At 37.8% G+C, this 19,153-nt stretch overlaps 5 protein-coding genes across 5 annotated transcripts in view; all 5 read right to left on the bottom strand.

Annotated features, from left to right (window-relative positions):
• Positions 1–1,025: 1,025 nt before the first annotated feature.
• Positions 1,026–4,140, bottom strand: cyba (cytochrome b-245, alpha polypeptide). The gene is made up of 6 exons (XM_006780024.3): positions 3,998–4,140; positions 3,667–3,736; positions 2,483–2,557; positions 2,312–2,395; positions 2,101–2,182; positions 1,026–1,693 (listed from the first exon to the last, which is right to left on the bottom strand). The coding sequence occupies exons 1-6, from the start codon at positions 4,053–4,055 to the stop codon at positions 1,502–1,504; spliced, it is 561 nt and encodes a 186-aa protein (XP_006780087.1). The 5' UTR covers positions 4,056–4,140; the 3' UTR covers positions 1,026–1,501.
• A 391-nt stretch (positions 4,141–4,531) lies between these two features.
• mvda (mevalonate (diphospho) decarboxylase a) lies at positions 4,532–10,319 on the bottom strand. The gene is made up of 10 exons (XM_006780026.3): positions 9,883–10,319; positions 9,589–9,659; positions 8,316–8,430; positions 8,075–8,221; positions 7,753–7,952; positions 7,556–7,630; positions 7,200–7,418; positions 6,676–6,791; positions 5,463–5,571; positions 4,532–5,067 (listed from the first exon to the last, which is right to left on the bottom strand). The coding sequence occupies exons 1-10, from the start codon at positions 9,956–9,958 to the stop codon at positions 4,987–4,989; spliced, it is 1,209 nt and encodes a 402-aa protein (XP_006780089.2). The 5' UTR covers positions 9,959–10,319; the 3' UTR covers positions 4,532–4,986.
• A 228-nt stretch (positions 10,320–10,547) lies between these two features.
• On the bottom strand, positions 10,548–14,332 carry pdcd5 (programmed cell death 5). Its single transcript, XM_006780025.3, has 6 exons — positions 14,136–14,332; positions 12,965–13,002; positions 12,414–12,475; positions 12,229–12,320; positions 11,529–11,600; positions 10,548–11,440 (listed from the first exon to the last, which is right to left on the bottom strand). The coding sequence occupies exons 1-6, from the start codon at positions 14,199–14,201 to the stop codon at positions 11,393–11,395; spliced, it is 378 nt and encodes a 125-aa protein (XP_006780088.1). The 5' UTR covers positions 14,202–14,332; the 3' UTR covers positions 10,548–11,392.
• A 428-nt stretch (positions 14,333–14,760) lies between these two features.
• On the bottom strand, positions 14,761–16,303 carry uraha (urate (5-hydroxyiso-) hydrolase a). The gene is made up of 4 exons (XM_006780027.3): positions 16,131–16,303; positions 15,566–15,705; positions 15,310–15,445; positions 14,761–15,146 (listed from the first exon to the last, which is right to left on the bottom strand). The coding sequence occupies exons 1-4, from the start codon at positions 16,182–16,184 to the stop codon at positions 15,057–15,059; spliced, it is 420 nt and encodes a 139-aa protein (XP_006780090.1). The 5' UTR covers positions 16,185–16,303; the 3' UTR covers positions 14,761–15,056.
• A 957-nt stretch (positions 16,304–17,260) lies between these two features.
• The window catches only part of si:dkey-234i14.2 (uncharacterized), a 43,303-nt gene continuing 41,410 nt past the window's right edge, over positions 17,261–19,153 (bottom strand). The window contains exon 7 of the mRNA XM_006780028.3: positions 17,261–19,004. Within this exon, the coding sequence (XP_006780091.1) occupies positions 18,966–19,004 (39 nt within the window). The 3' untranslated portion in view covers positions 17,261–18,965. The remainder of the gene's footprint in view (positions 19,005–19,153) is intronic.

Here is a 19,153-nt window from a genome sequence, read left to right on the forward strand (position 1 = left end):
TCTACTAGGGAATACACAACCCAAGCCATTAAAAGCCATGCAATTTAAATAACTTGTGCAATTAATGACGCTAGATTTATCGATAAATTATCAGAACTTGTAAAATGTGTTTGTATGACCTACATCTGAATTTCATACGAGTTGGACACAACTTATTTTGACATTTGTTAAGTTATGTGTTTCTATAGATTTTCCACGCTTATTTCATTATTTAAAGAAAAATCATGAGCATTACAATTAAGCTCAGTTGTTTTATAATTTATTTTGAATGGTTTGAAAATAACAAATGAATCAACGAAACTGACTTCATAACTAGTCTTACTTTGCCTTTGAATCAACATCTAATGCAGCACAACTTTGTTTGTAGTTCTCTCGTTGAACAGGAGGTGGCAGAATTAACCTACTTTATAAACAAGACAAACAACTTTTCTAGCAGCATAAAAAACCCGTGAAAATACGCAGATTTAAGGACATTAAATTGAATATGAATCATATTGTCTTGATGATTATTTTAAAAATACAACATATACATTAAAATGCTTTTAAATAGATCAAACACTGTACATTAGTGCTAGGCCCCAAACTAAAATGAAGAACTACTGTACTACTATGGTTTCTACACAGAATCCACAAAACCCATGGATTATCATCTGACAGTATGCATTATTCATAAGCAGATGCCTATTTATAGGGATAACCAGCTGCCTGACAGGTCAGCTGTGACACACACACACACACACACACACACACACGATTATAATACAATACATAAACATGCAGAACTTGTCTGACAACCAGCACCTAAACCAAATGAATGATCCTAAGATTTTTTTCCCTTTGTAAGCCAACAATTGATGGCAATATGACAAAAATGCAGAAGAAGAAAGAAACAGCTGAGACAAGAAAGGGAAATTCTGACATATTGAAAGTGTGTACATTTGCAAAATGGGGAAGTTGCATTGCTTAAAATAATTTACCACAGAAACCTTGTAGAATAGAGATTTAAAGAATACGCCTACAACACATAATGAGTCAAAGGATAAAAGGAGTTTATTTACAACACAGTGAAAATGCTAGCAAAAAGTTTAATAAATGGCTTAATGTCAGCCAGATACAGTCAAAACCAGCAGGTCCATTTATTCCTGTTAAACAGCATTGGGATGAGCTGCTTTTTAAGAAATACGTAAAGGGTTAAAACACGGTGTAATTATTTTGGATGCAGAACAACTTAAAACAAATTGACAATATTTATTAGCGGATGACACTTAGCAGCTACAGTGTTTACATTTATATTCTGTTGTCTGATTTTTCTTTCTTCGTTGAACAAATTATTTCCTTCATTTTCTCCTCCCATTTTTCTCCAAGTTGAGGTAAGGAGGTGTGTGTCTAACTTGTTGCCCAGTCAACAGAAACACTAAACTTCAGAAAAACGTTGTTCATCCAGAGTTACACAATCCAGTAAACTCCAACTGTAACTGGTTATTGATTGAAGCTATACTGCTTATTCATCATCAGTAACAGACATGGGGTTGTCATAGGCGGATTTTTCAAGGTCGCCTGCTTGTTTCCTGCGCATCTCTGGAGGAGGTCTAGGTGGTGGATTCTGAGGAGGATTCTTGATGCTCTCTGCAACTGGTTTTCGGGTCTCCTTCCGTGGAAGAATGGGCTCCCAATGCTCGCCTCGTATAGCGGCCTACAAAGCAAGAAGATGACAAATCAACAATGACTGGCTTGTGGATGATTAAGTTAAGCATGACTGAAAGTTACTGTTAAAGTCTGAAAATTAGGAAGATTATTATTACTGGTCCTTATCTTTGACACTCACAGTAGTTTAGAAAATATAAAAATAAACAGTGCAACCTCGAAAGCTTCCACAGAGATCCACAGAGGTGTTGAGGAATTCAGTCACACCCCTAACTGTTCAGATTTCACAACTACATCTTTCAACAGAGGTGCCAGTAACGAAACAACCTCTTCCTTGTTGCTATTTCCTTGTTTCCACTAACTGGCCAGTTCCTGCTTCAGTTAACAACTTTATCAAAAAGTTATTTAACTTGCTGGACAAAAGAAAAATAAATGGGTTAAAAGCTGCAAACTTACTGCAAGGTAGATGAGGCTGGCAATGCCAAGGCAGACACATCCGAGAACAGTGGCAAGCATAAAACCTCCAGGTACACAGATGCTGAGGAAAAAAACAAAAACAAAGGGATTTTGATGACAAAAGACAAAATAAACCAAGTCATAATCCTTGACTAATCGACAGTGATTGAAAGCTGTTTGGCAAAGATAGCAGCTGAGATAAGAAACTCACGCAGCATGTAAGAATGCCCTGACATAGTAATTCCTGGTCAGTGGTCCAAAGGCTTTTACACACACAGTGAAGCAGTACTGGCCCCTGAGAGAAATTAAGACACAACGATGAGCAATTTAGAACTTGTCCATTAAAGTCCAGCACACATCCAAATGAATAGTGTTTGCTTACGTTCTCTCCACACTCGTGCCCTTGGCCCTCTTGCTTCTGGGATACTCAAGTAGACACACAAACACCCCAGCAGCACTAGTTATCTGTCAAGGTGTTTTCTTTAAAATAATGTTCTTTATTTGCATGCAAAGTGTCACACAGACATAAAAACAGAAACAATATATCATCATCAGTAAACACAGTGCACTAAGTCAACAGGACCAAAAGAAGTCAGATAAGAATGCTCACTGAGAGAAGTCTGAGAAGTGAAATTGAGATAAACACTGGTGACGCTGAGCAGGTTCAGCAGGCAAAGACAATAATGAATGAGAGCATTGTTTCTAATACAAAAGAGAATATGTCCATTATTTCATAAGAATAGCTACTTGGGGAAAAGAAAGTACTTTCCCATGTTGTATTTTTGCCATTAATGAATAAAAAGAAATAATGTTCTTGCATGTCAGTGTGAACATTGTTAAGCACAGCATCGGCTAAATCCATAATACTAGAACATTTGGTCAGGTTTGAGGTTAACTTGCTGCATAATTGTGCTTAACATACTGTGTGATGCATCATATACATTTGACAGTTATTGTATTAATAACACTCGTTCAACTGCTTGACAATAAAAACACCAATTCAGTCACTAATGAGGCTGGAACAAAATGCATTTTGAAATATATTAATAACTTTAAATAAGCCTTAGAGAGAAAGAAAATTCACCCACTGAGCTGCGAAAACACTTCCTGCTGGAAAAGATAGGAGAGGAATGGCTGCACTGATTGAGCGGCAATGCAATAGAAACTAAAATGACATGTTGTGCAGAGAAGGATCTCTGAGCACAAAATCTGTCAAAAAAAAAGCAAATGGTCGTCAGCAGCTTTAGACCACACAGGCTGCAATTTGTGCAGCTAAGAAAAGTAAACAGAGCACACAGTGGGCCCATGAGTGGACATGCATGGCTGGAAAAAACATATTGCCTGGTTGACTGGCGATGACTCTCTTCCTGTATGCATTCCTGTATGCAAACTGTAGCCTGAATACATACTTTATATCAGTTCTAATCGAGAGATTTTTGTGACGTAAATAACATCTGTACTTTATTTTAAGTTATTTAGCATATTATTATTTCTACAACACAGAAAAAGCTTAATAAGCCAAAAATCCAGACAAAATTAAAAAATACAACTGAAAATAAAGGATACACTGCATAAGCAGCAAACTGCCACCCTCTGAACTGTCCAGCAACGCCTACGATTCCTCCTGTGAGGAGAACTGAAAGAAGAAAACAGGAAGATAAGATTAAAATAATACACTCCAGCAGACTGCACAAAGAAAGAGATGGTAAACTGTACTTTATTATGTTGTCAGAAACACTCTGTAAATGAACTAGACAAGAGGCTAAAAGTATAATTCCCTTTGAAAATATTCTGTTTGAATTAAACCGCTCATATAACCGAATAAGACAAGAAGAAACATGCTAAATACCCCCCCCCCCCCCCTTTCCCTCCATAATAATAAAGTTTTCATACTCACTTAGACCCGACGCCAAAGCCTGCTCATTAGCCCACATCGCCCACTCAATCTTCCCCATTATGTTAACCTAACAGCGCCTCTGCAACCTCCTGGAGCTCCTCCGGCGTGGATTACCGACGCTGACAATAGTTCCTACAAGGAAGAAAATGTATTTACGAGATTTGAGGGGTGCAGGTGGGCAGGTCAGAGGGCGAGGCTTGTTCTGCCTTAGCCAATCCCCGTTTCAAGCGTCATGTCCGAAAAAATGCAGCGCTACAGCGGAAGAGGAAGAACCGAAAACTCCTGGCAGGTAACACAAAGAGACCGGCTTTATCCCAAGATATTTACACTGTGATTGTTGATTGTGGCGGTGATTGTTAGGTTACTGGAATTTGTAAAAGTTTTTTTTTTCTTTTCTATTATTTGCTGTCCTTTTTGCTGCTTCTGTACCAGAATTATGAGTCAAACTTTTAAAGTTCTGAGATTGAATAGAGAATTATTTTTTCATCTGGATGAGAATCGGATGATGACAAAAATCACAAACAACAAATGAAATCTTGACCAAAATATATTTTATTGTGTGCCATTGACATTGAATTGACATGAATTAAATATGCACTGAAACAAAAAACTGTACAGACAATGATTTGATCAGACAGGTCAGAGAACAATGGGTCAGCTCCGGTCTGCGGTCCAATCTGTATTTATGACTCAGTGCACTGCTCACTGCAAGAGTTTCCACTTATTTACTACCAGTGTCAAGGCAGTATCAGTGTTTATCTACCTGCAGACACACAGAAATGATTAAAGCTATGAAAGAGCACAAAAGAGTAATGATGATATGAAAAGAGACCAAACAGGACAGTTTAATATTTAAAGGGAGACGTATCATCTTCCGCTGTTGTGAGGAAGGTGTCTGGTATTGCTGTGATAAAAGTTGTATGCGACTAAGTCACATTGGCTTCCCTATTGCTCAGTAAAACTCGCTTCTTTAGGGCTGCAGGAGGAAATTACATCATTTTCTTGGGAAAACCATCAGATGAAAGCAGGTGCTGAGTGGGATCCTCTACAACATGCGGGCCTGGTCCAGCCTTGAAGACAATACAAGAAGATGAAACATTAGATTAATTATGTGTGTCTGAGTGTTCACAGCTTCAAATTTATACCTTTATTCTTTCCCCTTGGAAACGTTAGCTTTTCAAATGAAGCACTCACTGGTCAAAGGTTCAGATAACTGTCATGCTCTTTCAGTGCCCTAGTTAAATGGACCAATGCAAGACAATGTTTCATAACAGCATGTTGAAAGGTATTGCATAGACACATCTGAACCTTCTTGCAATCCTACAGCAGACACATCACTGCAGTTTTGTGCAGCATAGATGGATCATTTAAATCTAAAACCTCTGTATCTTTCAGCTGCTGTTTAAAGTAAGCCTATTATACAAAGTTGGAGTAATTGCTTGTGTGGGTAAATATGGGTGAATACCTTAGTACTAATTATGTAGTTTATTCCCTTTGGCATGGGTTCCAGACCAATACCTTGCTTCAGCTCCTCAGAAAGAGAAGCACAGTTGACTGGAAGACCCTTAATAAAGCTGCAGAGAGGAAAGAAGCACTCAGTGACACATTTTAAAAAGGACTGAAGGCCAATACACCTTAATAAGCAAAAGTACAAGTCTACCATTTGTTCTAAAACATTATTCAGATGCAACATTAAGTCCTCTGTGGAAGTCCATTTAGCAGCATTTGCAGGTTCAGATCTTCATAGACATTTCTCTAGATTTATTCTTCTAGGCAGGTTTTTTCTAGCTCAAGCTATTTCTGTGTTTTCAGGTTGTGTGCAATTTGAAGCAGGTTATCTTCATGATCCCTTTCTGAAATCTTTACATCCCTCCGTCTTCATGTCCCTTCTGTGGAGAAAGACCCCAATAGTATGCAAGCATCCTGATTCACTTGCCTTCAGCAAGATAATAAGCAGTGCCTGGTATTAGTCAGAAATAGTGGTCTGCTCAGGGAGTTAAGTGTGTGGATCATTTGACCAGTAAGTTGGCTGTCCTTTCAGCAGGTTTTCACAACAACTTGAGGACCTCTGAGGTTCAGTCAGAGCAGACCTTTCTTGCTTGATTGCTTATTTTGGTTGGATGGCAAGGTAACTTCTGGTAAATATCTTCTAGAGATCTTAATCGACTGAGTACAATACACTTTTGGGAACACTCAAAACCTCAGAAATGGTGTTCTTGACCACAGTTTTATGGTCAGTTTTTACAGAGTTTCCTGGACTTTGGGCCTTAATACAATATGATTTGTTAGACTTTCTTTACAGGCACATGCCTTGGTAAGCTGTGCTCAAATCATTTAGGTTTCCACAGTCATGTTGTAGACACGTGTCAAAAATAATTAAAGCAAACAGGATGCACCTGACCAAAATGTTGAATGCAACAGCAAAGGGTTTAAACACCTTGGTAAGAACTGATTTCAGTTCTTGATTTTTAACAAACCAAAACAAGTTTCACTTTCACAAATTTCAGAGTAGGTTAATGGGCAAAAGGTCTGCTTTATCAGTTTTAGATTACACGAAAAGACCTAATACTTTCCACTGTATATATCTATATATATGCATTTAAATGTTGATTTTTCAGGATTAATTAATTGCTATAGACAGATTTTAAAGGGAATGAGCTTAACATCCTTCAACTTACTCTGCTCCGTTGGTTTCTGGGGGAAAGAAATGTTGAACCACGTGCACAAACTCAGGAACGTGCTGCTGTGAAGTGAAGATCACAGCATTGGGCCCTGCATCAAAAGTGTAGGCTACCTATAAAGATAATAAACAGAATGTGACTATTGCAGAAAAAATGAGATTTTCCTGTCTCCAGTTTAAAACCATCCCACATCTTTCACATCTTCTTTACGGCATCATAAAAAAAAAATGGATTATTTTTAACACATGAGGAAATTAAGTTTTCTTTATTTCATTGAAAGCATGGTATGGTGTTGAGTGATCGTCTGGCAACATGTCCGCTGTTAAACTAAACTCTCGCCCTATATCAGCTGGGACAGGCACCTGTGACCCCAAGTCGGATGAGTGGTTAAGAAAAATCAATTTCATGGAAAAACAATAAAATAAAATGGAAATAAGGGAATGGAAATACAAATATGTATAAATAAATAAAGTCCAGTGCCCAGATATTTCTCCCATAATGCCACTGTAATAGCTGCTCACCCTCGTCTCCCCGCAATGCTTGTTGTAACGATGGACCAAGCTGATGATCTGCTGCGAAACATGATTGAGGTAGAAGATAGGGGGGTACGTGTCGAGGCAGGTGGCATGAAACTGGTTACTATCCTTCATGGTTAGTTCAGCAAATGCAGTAAAGTCCTTTTTTTGTATTGCTTCAGTCATCTCTACCATCCGGCCTGGGACAACAGATTCAGCGCGGTGCTAACACAGGCACACACAGACACACACAGACACAGGTATGACAGTGAGACATGTGTTGTATTAGTGAGCTGGGTTTAAATAAAGTGCCAATCGATATACATTAAAATTCTGACATTTGCAGTATAAGGTGAACAAACCTTTAATAGGCAGCTTGTTTTTACACTGGTTTGCATTCCAGAGGTGCTGCCAACTGGCTTCCGCTCTGTACTGGCCTGTGACAGAAGTGCATCAAATTGATGTAACTTTTGCATTCCTGCATTTGTAAAAGCGCAAATTCATCAGCATTATTTTCACTTATTTAGTGTCACTCTCCTATACCCACAATCAGACCTACCACTAGTACGAGGATTCTAAGCTCAGGCCAGTGAGTCTCTGGCTCCACCTGCTGGGCTAAACTGTCCTTCCCATCCTCTTTGTTTCCCATGATCCACTGGACGAAACCTCCATACATGCTCCGGCATGCGCTGCCAGAGCCTTGACGAGCAATCCTAGACAACTCTCCTTCTACTCCAAACACCCGAGCCAGAGAGTAAACTGCGCCACAGAACAGTCAAAAAAAACCCAAAGACACTGGGACTAAGTGAAGCAATATCAACTATAAGAAAGATGGAGATGGAGATGTTAGCAAAAGTGAATTATAGCACAGACAAGCTCACCCAGGCAAGCAAATCCAGCTGCTGAAGAGGCGAGTCCAGCAGCAGTGGGGAAGTTGTTAACTGAGCAAATGTGGACTTTGTGTGACAAACTAGCTGAATCCACGCCAGAGTCTCCATCATTACGCCTCTTCCGTGCCAATCGTCGAACTAAATATAAAGAAAAAAGAAAGAAAACTACATTGTAGTATGCACTCCCTTCTGCCAGCTCTATGATTTTACAAATATAATGCACAACACTCACTCTCTCTCAGACAGGACTGCAGTCTGGGATGGGTTATGTCCTCCTCTTTACCGTTGAGCCATATTCGATCCTCCTGAAATGATCTGCTGGTTGCAACTGTAGTGGTTGTTTTCAGCTAAGCAGAAGAAGAAAGGAAGGTATGTCTGTATTAAGCTGCATTTACAGTGGTGTGCAAAAATCTTGAACCATCCCTGATTATTTTCAATTATATTTCCAAGAACCAGACCTTTTTGTAGTTTTTTAAGAGTGCTCGAGAGCAATAGTTCTCCAGGCATTCTGAAGTTCTTTCAAAGTTTTACTTTGGACATTGGATGCTTTTATACACATTTTTAGTCCAGTCCTTGTACCTAACCACTTATAGAGGGATCTGTTTTTGTTTATTAAGCCACTTAAAACTGATTTATCAATCACTCAAGCATAAAAAAGGCACCTAACTCAAGGGATGAACCAGTGTTATGTCCATACATAACAGACCAATTAGCCAAACCAATTTTAAATTGTATCTTTAAGAACTTTGTTACTTCAGCCCGTTCCAAAACATTTCGTGATTTCTTTAGGTAAAGCTACATAAAATATAAAAATGTATTTTTGCACCAAGAAGATGATTCCCAAAGCGTTATTTGCCAAAAGCATATCTCATCATGGGTGTGCAGCGTGTTCTTCAAAAAGGACCAAAGAACTGACAGATCCTGACAGAGAACAGAACATAAAAGCAGCAAACATGCAAAGAAGAGCAAAAGAGAAACTAGAGAAATAATGGTGCTGTGTGTAGTAGTGCATGTTATTACTAATATAACATAATATCCAATGTGAAGCCTAGAGACATGTGAAAAGCACAAAACACAGTGTATCCCAGTTTCAAGGGACAGTGCAAAAGTGATGCCAATCGTCTGTAATCTGAGTAACAGAGAATTTCTTCCAGATTGTCACAACACTTTTCCTCCCAATATTCATTTAGTAGAATATCTAATAGACGTGGACAGGTAAAGTTTAATATAACTGTGTTCACACTGCAAATAATACTAAAACAGCAGATAAATATTTAAAGTTTGGCTGGCAATCCTAATTGAGACTAACAGTAATGTTATGAAATAATATTCTCTTAACAGTCTATTTTATAGAGACTTTGGCTCCATTAAGTGAACTCTTACTGCCACAGCAGCAGTTATTCTGCAGCTCTCGGCAGGGACACACGACGAAATGAGAAAACATAGAGAAAGAGTGTGTTTTTACAGACACAGGCTTCGTGAGGATTTCGTTTTAATTAACATACCTGGTCTTGATGCAATGTGACGCTCAAAGATGAGTTAATGGGTAGAATTAAGTCTTCATTTCTCTTGCCCCCTGAAAAGTAAGAAAGCTTTAACACGGAGTCCACAACCGAGGTGTCATCAGCCTGATATTAGGATACAATATAAATAGACTCGAGAGTAATTCAGACCTTTAATAGCCAATATTCAGTCAGACATTAACACACAGGCACTGTCGATTCAGTTTTACTTGAGTCCAAATGATACAACCATAACAAAACAATGCTAACTCAAACACAAGTCGAGGTGATACTTACAGTATTTAATGACAGCTATATTCACTGGAGCGGTACATGTAACTATATGTGGCTGCTCAGTTCTGTCCTCCAGCATGGCTCTGCATATACACCAATAAAAAGACTACCTGAATGTTTTTAAAACACACTGTACAACCCTCTCATCGAGTTTAGCACTCTCAGCGTGGCTGCCTGCACCTTACTGTAGCGTTTCCTAGCAGACTCACCCGATTGGTTAGTGATGAACATGTGACTAACCCGAGCACCAATCAGAGTCGGGCTAAGTGCACTAAACTCTAAATAGCCAATGAGAAATCATCTGACCACGGTCGTGTGAAAATGAGGCAAGCGTAAGACCAACCCAGACCACTATCGTCGGTGTTAGGGTTTATTCAAGTCAACGCAATTTTGAATTATAAACGCAATATGAATTAAAAATCTTAATAAGTGCTCAGGAAGGAAATGACTATTGTGAATTAGAGATAAGCTGCAGGATTCAGTGCTGAAAAGGTACTCAGTTATTGTATTTGACATGTAATGAACAACTGAGGTACATTAAATGCTTTCTTATACTGTACATCACTATTGGTACTGACACCGATAAAAGCAGTTCTGTCAGTGTGGTGACTACAGTGATTTCGGACAGACTTTTCTAGAGATAATAAAGTATATTAATATAAAACACATTTCCCCATCTTGCATTTTATTTCAAAAGTTGTTGGATACATTTGGCAGTCTGTTAACTCCTGCTTCTGAATTGAACGTCAAAATGTGAACTTATTTATAAAGCAAAAAGTCCAGAGTCAATCATCCACCTCATCCATAGACTGACAGTCTACCTTTGTATGGTGGGGACGTTACTGTGTATTGATGTTGTGATATTTGATGCTCAAGTCAGTGGAATACAATTTGTGTTTAATTCTAAATGGAAACTTAAAAAAAGATTTAACACTCATTTAAATGGTGAAGGACAATTTTAGAAACAGTCCACTAATAAGGAAAAACATTTCAATTTAAGGCTCATTTACTTTATATGTGGACCCTCAAGGTACACATCAGCAACAAGAATCCTAGAATAACAGCTAATGGGATAGTAGCCTAGATGGCAATTAAAGAGTAGACCCACATAAAATGCATTAACATCAGTATTATCTGCATTTTAACTAGTTTCTAATGTTTGAAGAAAATGCATGAACCGTGGTGAAAATAAAGGAAACTACTGAGATGGACTAGGAGAGTCAAACAGTGCCATGAGCTGTCAGATAAGCAGTAAAAATTTGTCTTCATCTTGATTGAAGAGTTTACATAAGAAAATGTTAATTGACATTGTGTTCAACAATCCCACCAAATGCTGCAATCAAATGTCCTTGTTTTCCATCTTGGTTGGTAGTTTCCAAAGACACACAGAAGCTTGTGTGGCATCTCAGGGTTCAGCTAACAGGAACACACTAGTCAGCGATCCTGTCAGAGTCCCAGCAAAGCATGTCAACTGCTCTGATTTGGTTGCTCATTCCAGAGCTCCTGTTGAAAGTTAATAGTCGTCCTCATCATCCGAGTCCATCACCCTCCGTCTGTTGAACTGTCAAGTAGAGTATATTAGAAATGTAATACAGATAAATTACAGGAAAACAAAAATCAAATGTATGTGACATTTCAGAGAAACTTACTGTAACGGTTGTCTTTTTTTCTGTTTGTTGACTGACTTTTTCTAGGATCTCAATCAAGCCTGATTCTGTAATCTGACAAAAGTGGAAATGAGTTTATTCAATATGTTTTGCTAGAAGCATTCAAAGTTAAAGTCATTTGAGGAAAAAAAAGAGTTTTGAGAGGAATGCATAGTGAAAAACTACATACACTCTTGCTGCTTAAATGGACTTAAATGATCGTCAGCAAGTGTGACCACCTCTGAAAGCAGAAGTTTGGCACTTTGCTGGCACCATGCAGGCACCTTGCAGTTGAGTTAACTGCAAACTCCACTGTACACGGAAATATTATAGTGCTAAATCTGCCTGACAACTACAGCTTGGCTGAAACTGGATCACACAATAGGATAATGATGCCAAGCACAGTGACAAATCTACAACAGAATGACTGGAAAAAAAACCTCCAAAAGTGTCGCAATCTAGACTTCAACCTGATTGAAATCCTGTGCATATATGAATGCCCGCAAACCCAAAGCGACTGTAGGAACACTGTAAACAAGTGTGGGGGTGAAATTTCTCCACAATGATGTGAGAAAATGATTTCTTCAACTTATTACTGCTAAAGGTGGTTCTACAAGATACTGAATGGTGGGGTGTATTTAGTTTTTCATAGAATCGCAGAGAGTGCTTTGAAAACATTTTCCCCATGTCTGCACTTTCTTACCTTTCCTCCCAGCTTTCCAAAACGAGCCATTTGAATGAGATAGTTTTCAACTGCATTTGCCTTTTCTGGCTTCACCAAGGCAAGATTGCTCACTAAAAAATAAAATACAATGAGACAGCACTATTAATTTCCAAAGAGGAGTTTTATTAGGATGAAGGATATACAGTATATGAAACCACACTTACATCTCGCACGGGCAGACTGGTCTAGAACTTGAGCCAATATGGAGTTCCTCATATCTGTTTCTCTGTAATTAGAAAACAATTACATTAGTCAACTGAGACCAGCTAAAAGAAAACAAAAGATACTGCATTTATATAGAAGCTAAGCAGTAAGAATACCAGGTTGGTCAGCTACACTGAGAGTTTAGATATTACATATATGTCAAAAACTTTCAGTGCTGGCTCACAGCGGGTCATCTAATTGTTGGGGTTTCTCCGTATTAATGTGATGGGTCTATACCTTACAATATTAAGCACCTTGAGGTGACAGTTGTTGTAATTTGGCACTATATAAACAAGACTGAGTTAAATAGGAAAAAATATATTCAACTGAAGTTATATATACACATTTCTGCTGTATGGAAATATTTTGGTTCAGTTACAAAAAAAGTGCAATACTTAAGGCATATAACAGTTAGTCTTAAAAAAAAACAGTCCTTTATGCAAGTACAAGTACTATATACAGGAAAAATTCAGCTAAAGTAGTTTCTTTTTAGATCAATTACACATCGTACCTTTGTTTGGCCTCCTCTGCTTGCTGATTATTACCTTCCTGGAAGTATACAGGACAGCACCATTAAATACAGATTTTATTTATACATTCAGATAACTGGTAGACATTTTATTTTATTCCATCCACCAATCAAACAGTACTTTAATGTTGGTAATGGTGAAAATTTGATAAAGTAACTTATTTGCTGTTATTTTCAGGTCTGACGATACAAAAAGGACCATGAGAGCAATCTCTTTGGTTATGTTTTCAAGTTTCTTTGTTTTGTTTTTAAAAATTCTATATTTTACTTAAACCAGTATAGCAAAGTATACCATAATGGCTTATCTTTAATCGAGTTTGTAAATTTGTTGCTTTGGATATTTTTTAATGGTAGGTACCCTATAATGTCCTCTAGACAATGAATTAAAGTCCAGTATGTTCTCTATTTTGTAACAAATAAAGTTAGACTACTGTCAACAAACAAACAAAACTCATATGACAGATTTTTTAAATAGGCACATTCAGTGAAAAGTTCCTATTACAGTCTTCTTGAGGTAAGTTGGATATCATCAATGAGCTTTAAAACCCACCGATCATTGTATTTTTTTGAGGTCACAAAAAGACATAAAATAGAAATTTATGAGTGTCAAATATTTTCAAAAACAATGACAGAAACCCAGACACGTGAGGACTCTCTAATCACTGCACTGCATGTGAATTAGTATAAATACTTATTTCTGACATATGATAATGTATTAGACTACTGACAGTTCACCAAACACGTCAGAAATTGCTGCCGCTTACTCACATGCTGTGCTAAAGTCAAAGTTTAGATAAAGACACACACACACAAATTATCTGTAGAAAGGAGGAAGCACAACGACCACTCCATCAGTAGCAAGTCTAAAAATGTGTTCAATTTTGTTCCAACAAGCCAGCGCTTTGATTTTCAGAGGGTATGCGCTGACTGATACAAAGCTAGCACTATGGTGATGTTAACACATCTAGATGAGGAAGCAAATATCATCTGCACCTAACACGAGGCTCATTAAGTTAGCTGTGTATATCCCTTAAGTTAGAGTTAAGTGGTGGTTTGTTTTTGTTTTAGCTACACTAGCTAGCAGCATACTGAACTCAGCATTTCCATATAAGGCGGGTGAAACCATGCTTTCCAGTGCCTATTCGGTTCTTACCCCTTGCTTTGCCTGTAGCTCCGCCATTCTTTGCCGCCTTATCGCCTCTAATTCTTCGTCTGCCATTTTTTATAAGTGTAATATTGACCTAAAAGTCAAAACTGGGATGGTGTATCGCAATAAAATTCCCACTAAACGGCTATCACAGGCTAGGCCCTGCCTAACTGAAGGAAGGACAATCGACGTCAGAAAAACAGATCCGACAGGCTCGATCAATCAGTGAGAGAGTCAGGATCACTCAGTCGTGCACTGTATCATTATGCTTCTGAAGTGATATATTTTATTCTCCCAAGTCTTGGCAATCATTATAACATTATAACATTTTTCCCAGGAAGTCCGTTTGATTTTTCTCCAAAATATAAGGTTAGGGTAGGGCTGTGGCCAAAGTTACCACCAATAATTACTTATACCTCATAGGGGTAATACTGGAAGAAGGATCTCTAACTGGAAATATGAAAAATCTTAACTTTATCCTACAGCGATTTGTATGGTTCTTGTGATGATATACTCTCAGGTTCCACAGGACCTGGAGGGGTTTCTTGAAGGTTACTGTCTTTTTAAAGGCAGTGCACATGTAACACAATTGATCAATCAATATGTTTCAATCTGTATAACATACAGAAACTGGTGATTTAGACAGATGTATTATTTGATAGTTTAGACGTTACACATCTTAAAATAACAGCTTACAATAGTTGATATGGTAGACTAATGTACAGCATATATTAATAAGTGTTTTTTGTTTGTTTTTTTAAAGAAAGAAAATATGGTATTGTGGCACTATTACAACAAAAAGAATAATTGAAAGGGAGTATTGTGCCTTGTCAATATGTCCAATATGTGTGACAGTTCATTCAGTGCCATCATGTGATGTGTCAAACAGCTGACAGGTAATCTCAGGAGGTTCCTCTTGCTTGATATCTAGCTCCCTCTGTATGTACTGTAAGAGAAACGACTCAGAAGCAGAGGGATATGGTACTTTTGCCCAGGGTCATTTATGGTGAAGACAATCTGCAAGAAGAAAAAAGAAAAACAGAAAGATTACAGAGATAAGATTAATATTCAAGTCCATACAAATGGTTTAAATTGGACACAAATTTACCGATTTAGTCTCAAAAATTGTGATGACACCACAAGTAAATCGTAGATATCAGCAGTTTTAGCATTTCCTCACCTCAACATACGGGTAAAAGCAGGTCTCTCCCATACTCGCCCAATACTGAGCCGTCTCAAAATGCATTTTGTACACACCAGATTTAAATGATTGTTTTGCGATAAGTCCAGGGCAACGTCCATCATCATTAGTGGTCCTGTTCAAAAAGCATAAGATCGAAGAGCTTTGCACAAAGACATCAACTCTTACAGCAGTCCTTGAGATTTTCAACTAATTATAGGTTTCTTGGTGATGCTTTTTTTTTCCAGGTTCTTACCCGGTGGTGACTAAATTCCAGGTGTTTGTGGAGGGGTCTTGTTGATAAAGGCTGAGGGCCATATTTGACCCGGGGACACCCATTGCAGTGTTCAGCACATGTGTGGTCAGAGGACTAGGTGATCCTGACATTGCTGTGGGCTACAGACCGAAGACATAGGACTTTAAACAGAGCAGCTTAATATGGAGGAATCACATTAAAATAGTAATATTAAGATGAAACAATATCCACACATTTGCATCTTACAAATGAGATATTGATGCTGGTGTAGTTTTCTTAAAGCACTAGTGAGTTCTTGCAATGTTAAACTATCTTTGGCACTTTAAAGATTTTAGACAGCAACCACAACAGAACCCTTGGTTTAAATTTGCCACAAGACTGTGTTCAATAATTAAAAATAGCATATTTTGTTATATTTGATATTGAACTGTTAACTAAAACTAATGTCACCTCAGCCATAAGTTATAGTACTTAACAACCTATCGACTATATAATGCTGTTTCACTTTATTTTAAAATCACAAATCTTCACTTTTATCATGTATTTCTTAAAATGTTACACTTACCTTATTACCAGGCAAAATCTGACTCTTCAGTTGCTGCAGCCTGGATGCGCTCATGAGCACTGATGAATAAAAAATCTGGGTTTGCAGTTTTTTACTGAGTAATGTAATGTTACGGTATATGTAACAGCTTCAGATCTTTATTAGAAAACCCCCACAAAGTTCTGAACACTGTCCTCTTCAGTATGACATTCAGTTCACATGTGCTTATCTTTTTGTCAACAGCACGCTAGTTACGCAAGAGCTCCTTTTGTCACACTTCGTTTTCAGCACTTTGAACTTGGATGATTAAAGTTGCTTCCTCTGGGGCCGAGCAGATTAGCACAGTAAATGGCATTAAAAGTAACAAAGTTGCATTCTCACATCTTCCCCCTGCTTGAATTTCACAAAAGAATATTCACAACATAATTTTATATGAACCACTCAACCTTAACCTCCAGCTTCAAATTCAGCTCCCGGAGTTCAGCATCAGAGTTGTTAAATATAAAGACTTGTTGATTTTATTGTTGACAGCAGAGCTCTGCTTCACAGCTCATAATGGTGACTTTTTAGCAGTGCAGTTCTTTTTTTCTGATGCTTCCATATCAAACTATATCATCAGGTACATGCTGACATTAGAGCGCAAGACGGCAATGTGGTTAATGTGCATCATCAATCACTAAAAATCACCAGGCTGTCCTATTTGGCTGCATTTCATTTCATGTCTTCATCTCATGTTTGTTTATTAATAATTCATATTATTACTGATGAGAAAAAGAGAGCAAAAGATTTTTACATGTCTTAGTTTTTAGTACCCTTTCAGGTCCTTGTGACCTATGGCCTAAATTAAACTGAAACCTGGCCATTTTCCCCATGTGGCCTCCGTATCTCAGCTCAGTAAAGCTTTCCCTTTCTCTCTTAATTATCTCTCTCAGGCTAAGCCAGCTTTCTAAAGAGACAGCTGCTGATGGAAAGGCTGCAGGTGGATTTTTGTTTTTCAAACTCTGACATATATATAAAAAAAAGAGTCATATTTTGTTTCAGTGTTTCCTGACTCAGCAGAAATTCACAGGCTGCTGGAAAGTCTTATCAAATGTCTGCTTTTGCCTCGGTCTTTCAGAATAAAAACACAACACCACAAATAATGTTTATACTCAATATGAAAATACTTTTACTACAGTGACAATGAGTATTTCCACTTGGCAATATCTTAAGAATGCAAACAAAAACATGTAACACCATAGGAATTATAATAATATCATTATTTTCTTTAAAAAACACACGGAAGTCCTAAAGCAAGATTAAAATTGTACGGCTAAACAATTACAGTAAAGTATACAATAATACACATTATTACACTGACCTGGGTCTTCGCACATCTTAAAGTGTCTAATACATAGAGGAAGAGAGTTATAACATTACTCTAATACACTTAAAGGAGATAAAATACTCTTTCCTTCTGAAAATACTTAATGGGTATAGTATATCATTCATACTCATACCTACAGGTGGAAAACAAACCATTTATCTCCTGAGTGATTATCCAGCTAAATTCTGATATCTGAAAAATATGACTTAAGGTTTAAAAATGAAAGAGCTGTGTGCAGAGTTTAGAATACTTGAAGTAACACCGAGTTCATTTTCATTATACTGTCCACACAATATTCCAGTTCTAGTCTTAATTTGGAAATAGTGGCATGTTTACATGGTTGAGAAAACCCCATGCTTAATTAATATCTAGTCCTATGTGTTTTGTACATGATTTACTTCAAGGTCCTTAAGGCCTTTAGACATTTTGTAACACTAAATGATTTTGCTGTTTCCAGGGGGAAAGGAAAAAAACCCCAAACAAAATGATGAAGCAGCTGTAGAAACACTCATATTAACAGTATCTATAAATGATTAATGTGTGTAAAGTCTGACATTAATCTATGTCATCTGTTTTCATAAAAACAAAGAAAAAACCCCAGAGTGACCCATGCATGGTAAAAAAGTACAATCTGAAGTGAAAAATTAAACTAATGAGGAAGTGCTTGAAAACCTGCATACTATCTGATAGACACCAGTGTGGTTGCACAAAGACTTCAGGTCCTTTAGAAGTCCATGGGAAAATGACTTTCTGACTTGACCCCTGTAAACACATTCCTGCTCAGTTTATGGGTTCTGTCACTCGTTTTTGGTCATACTGAATTTAAAAAAAGAAATTAGTTTGTTTTATAAACCTGGGTAATACTGTGTTTCAAAATAGAGGCTTATCTGTGGTACGAAATCGCACGCTCATTAGCATGTGAGACGTCACTCTCCAGTATGCCAAATGCTCATCTCCAGGCTTCAAAACAGGACTTCAGAAACCGTGTGTGACATCACGGTAGCTACGTCCATCTTTTATACCGCCTGTGACGTGAGCAAAATAAACTGGCAGGTTTGTTTCATTATGATTTAATGATTCATATCTATTTTGCTGAAACATTGAGATTCATGCTGGAGTGTTGCTGTTGGTGCAAACTCACTCATACAGTAGAACTGGTTCATTTCAGGTAGACATGTAAAATTGATAGATTCATCGTTCTGTTTTGTTTATTTGTTACAGCAAGGTCACGGTCTATCTGTCACTCTCTTAGGCAAGCCTGTCAAGTTCTGGTCAGTTGGATGCATGTGTACTTGCTTCTCAAAATTGATCTGTATCTGGATCATGGTCACGTTAAACGAGTTGCTGTGATTCAATTAAATGCATTATGTTATTTGATATGTACACCCTATGTTGAGCTTCTGATGTGGGTGTTAGCCTGATGGCTCAGGTTCTCTTCCTCCATGTTTGGCACCTTATCCATGTCTTTTACGTTTTTTCACATTCCTCCTTCATATTTCCTCCTCAGGGTCAGAGCTGTGGTTGCTCATCTGTGACAGACAAACAGGCAGACAGACAGTGGGAGGGAAACAAAGAAGGCGTTTCATTAACTGCCAGCTCAGAATGACTCAGGAAAATTTTGTTATGCCAGTATACGCTGATTTCAAGAAGCAAAGTCTTGCTTAATGTCCAAGCCACT

The sequence above is a fragment of the Neolamprologus brichardi genome, chromosome 1 (assembly GCF_056152115.1).
Source record: "Neolamprologus brichardi isolate AB-2024 chromosome 1, ASM5615211v1, whole genome shotgun sequence".
Taxonomy (NCBI): domain Eukaryota; kingdom Metazoa; phylum Chordata; class Actinopteri; order Cichliformes; family Cichlidae; genus Neolamprologus; species Neolamprologus brichardi.

Bases quoted from the DNA above. Each gene is read 5' to 3' on its own strand.
- cyba (XM_006780024.3), bottom strand. From the start codon at position 4,055: ATGGGGAAGATTGAGTGGGCGATGTGGGCTAATGAGCAGGCTTTGGCG. The intron at 2,183-2,311 runs GTGAGTTTCTTA...TTTTTTCCTCAG, and splicing joins AGGGCATTCTTACATGCTGC to CATCTGTGTACCTGGAGGTT. The intron at 1,694-2,100 runs GTAAGTTTGCAG...CTTGCTTTGTAG, and splicing joins CCAGCCTCATCTACCTTGCA to GCCGCTATACGAGGCGAGCA.
- mvda (XM_006780026.3), bottom strand. From the start codon at position 9,958: ATGCTGGAGGACAGAACTGAGCAGCCACATATAGTTACATGTACCGCT. The intron at 7,953-8,074 runs GTGAGCTTGTCT...TCTGTGGCGCAG, and splicing joins AGCTGGATTTGCTTGCCTGG to TTTACTCTCTGGCTCGGGTG. The intron at 6,792-7,199 runs GTGAGCAGCTAT...TTATCTTTATAG, and splicing joins AGCATTGCGGGGAGACGAGG to GTAGCCTACACTTTTGATGC.
- pdcd5 (XM_006780025.3), bottom strand. From the start codon at position 14,201: ATGGCAGACGAAGAATTAGAGGCGATAAGGCGGCAAAGAATGGCGGAG. The intron at 13,003-14,135 runs GTAAGAACCGAA...GTATACTTCCAG, and splicing joins AGCTACAGGCAAAGCAAGGG to GAAGGTAATAATCAGCAAGC. The intron at 11,601-12,228 runs GTAAGAAAGTGC...CACTTTTGTCAG, and splicing joins TTGGAAAGCTGGGAGGAAAG to ATTACAGAATCAGGCTTGAT.
- uraha (XM_006780027.3), bottom strand. From the start codon at position 16,184: ATGAGCGCATCCAGGCTGCAGCAACTGAAGAGTCAGATTTTGCCTGGT. The intron at 15,446-15,565 runs GTAAGAACCTGG...CTTTTTGAACAG, and splicing joins TGGAATTTAGTCACCACCGG to GACCACTAATGATGATGGAC. The intron at 15,147-15,309 runs GTGAGGAAATGC...TTCTTCTTGCAG, and splicing joins GCTTTTACCCGTATGTTGAG to ATTGTCTTCACCATAAATGA.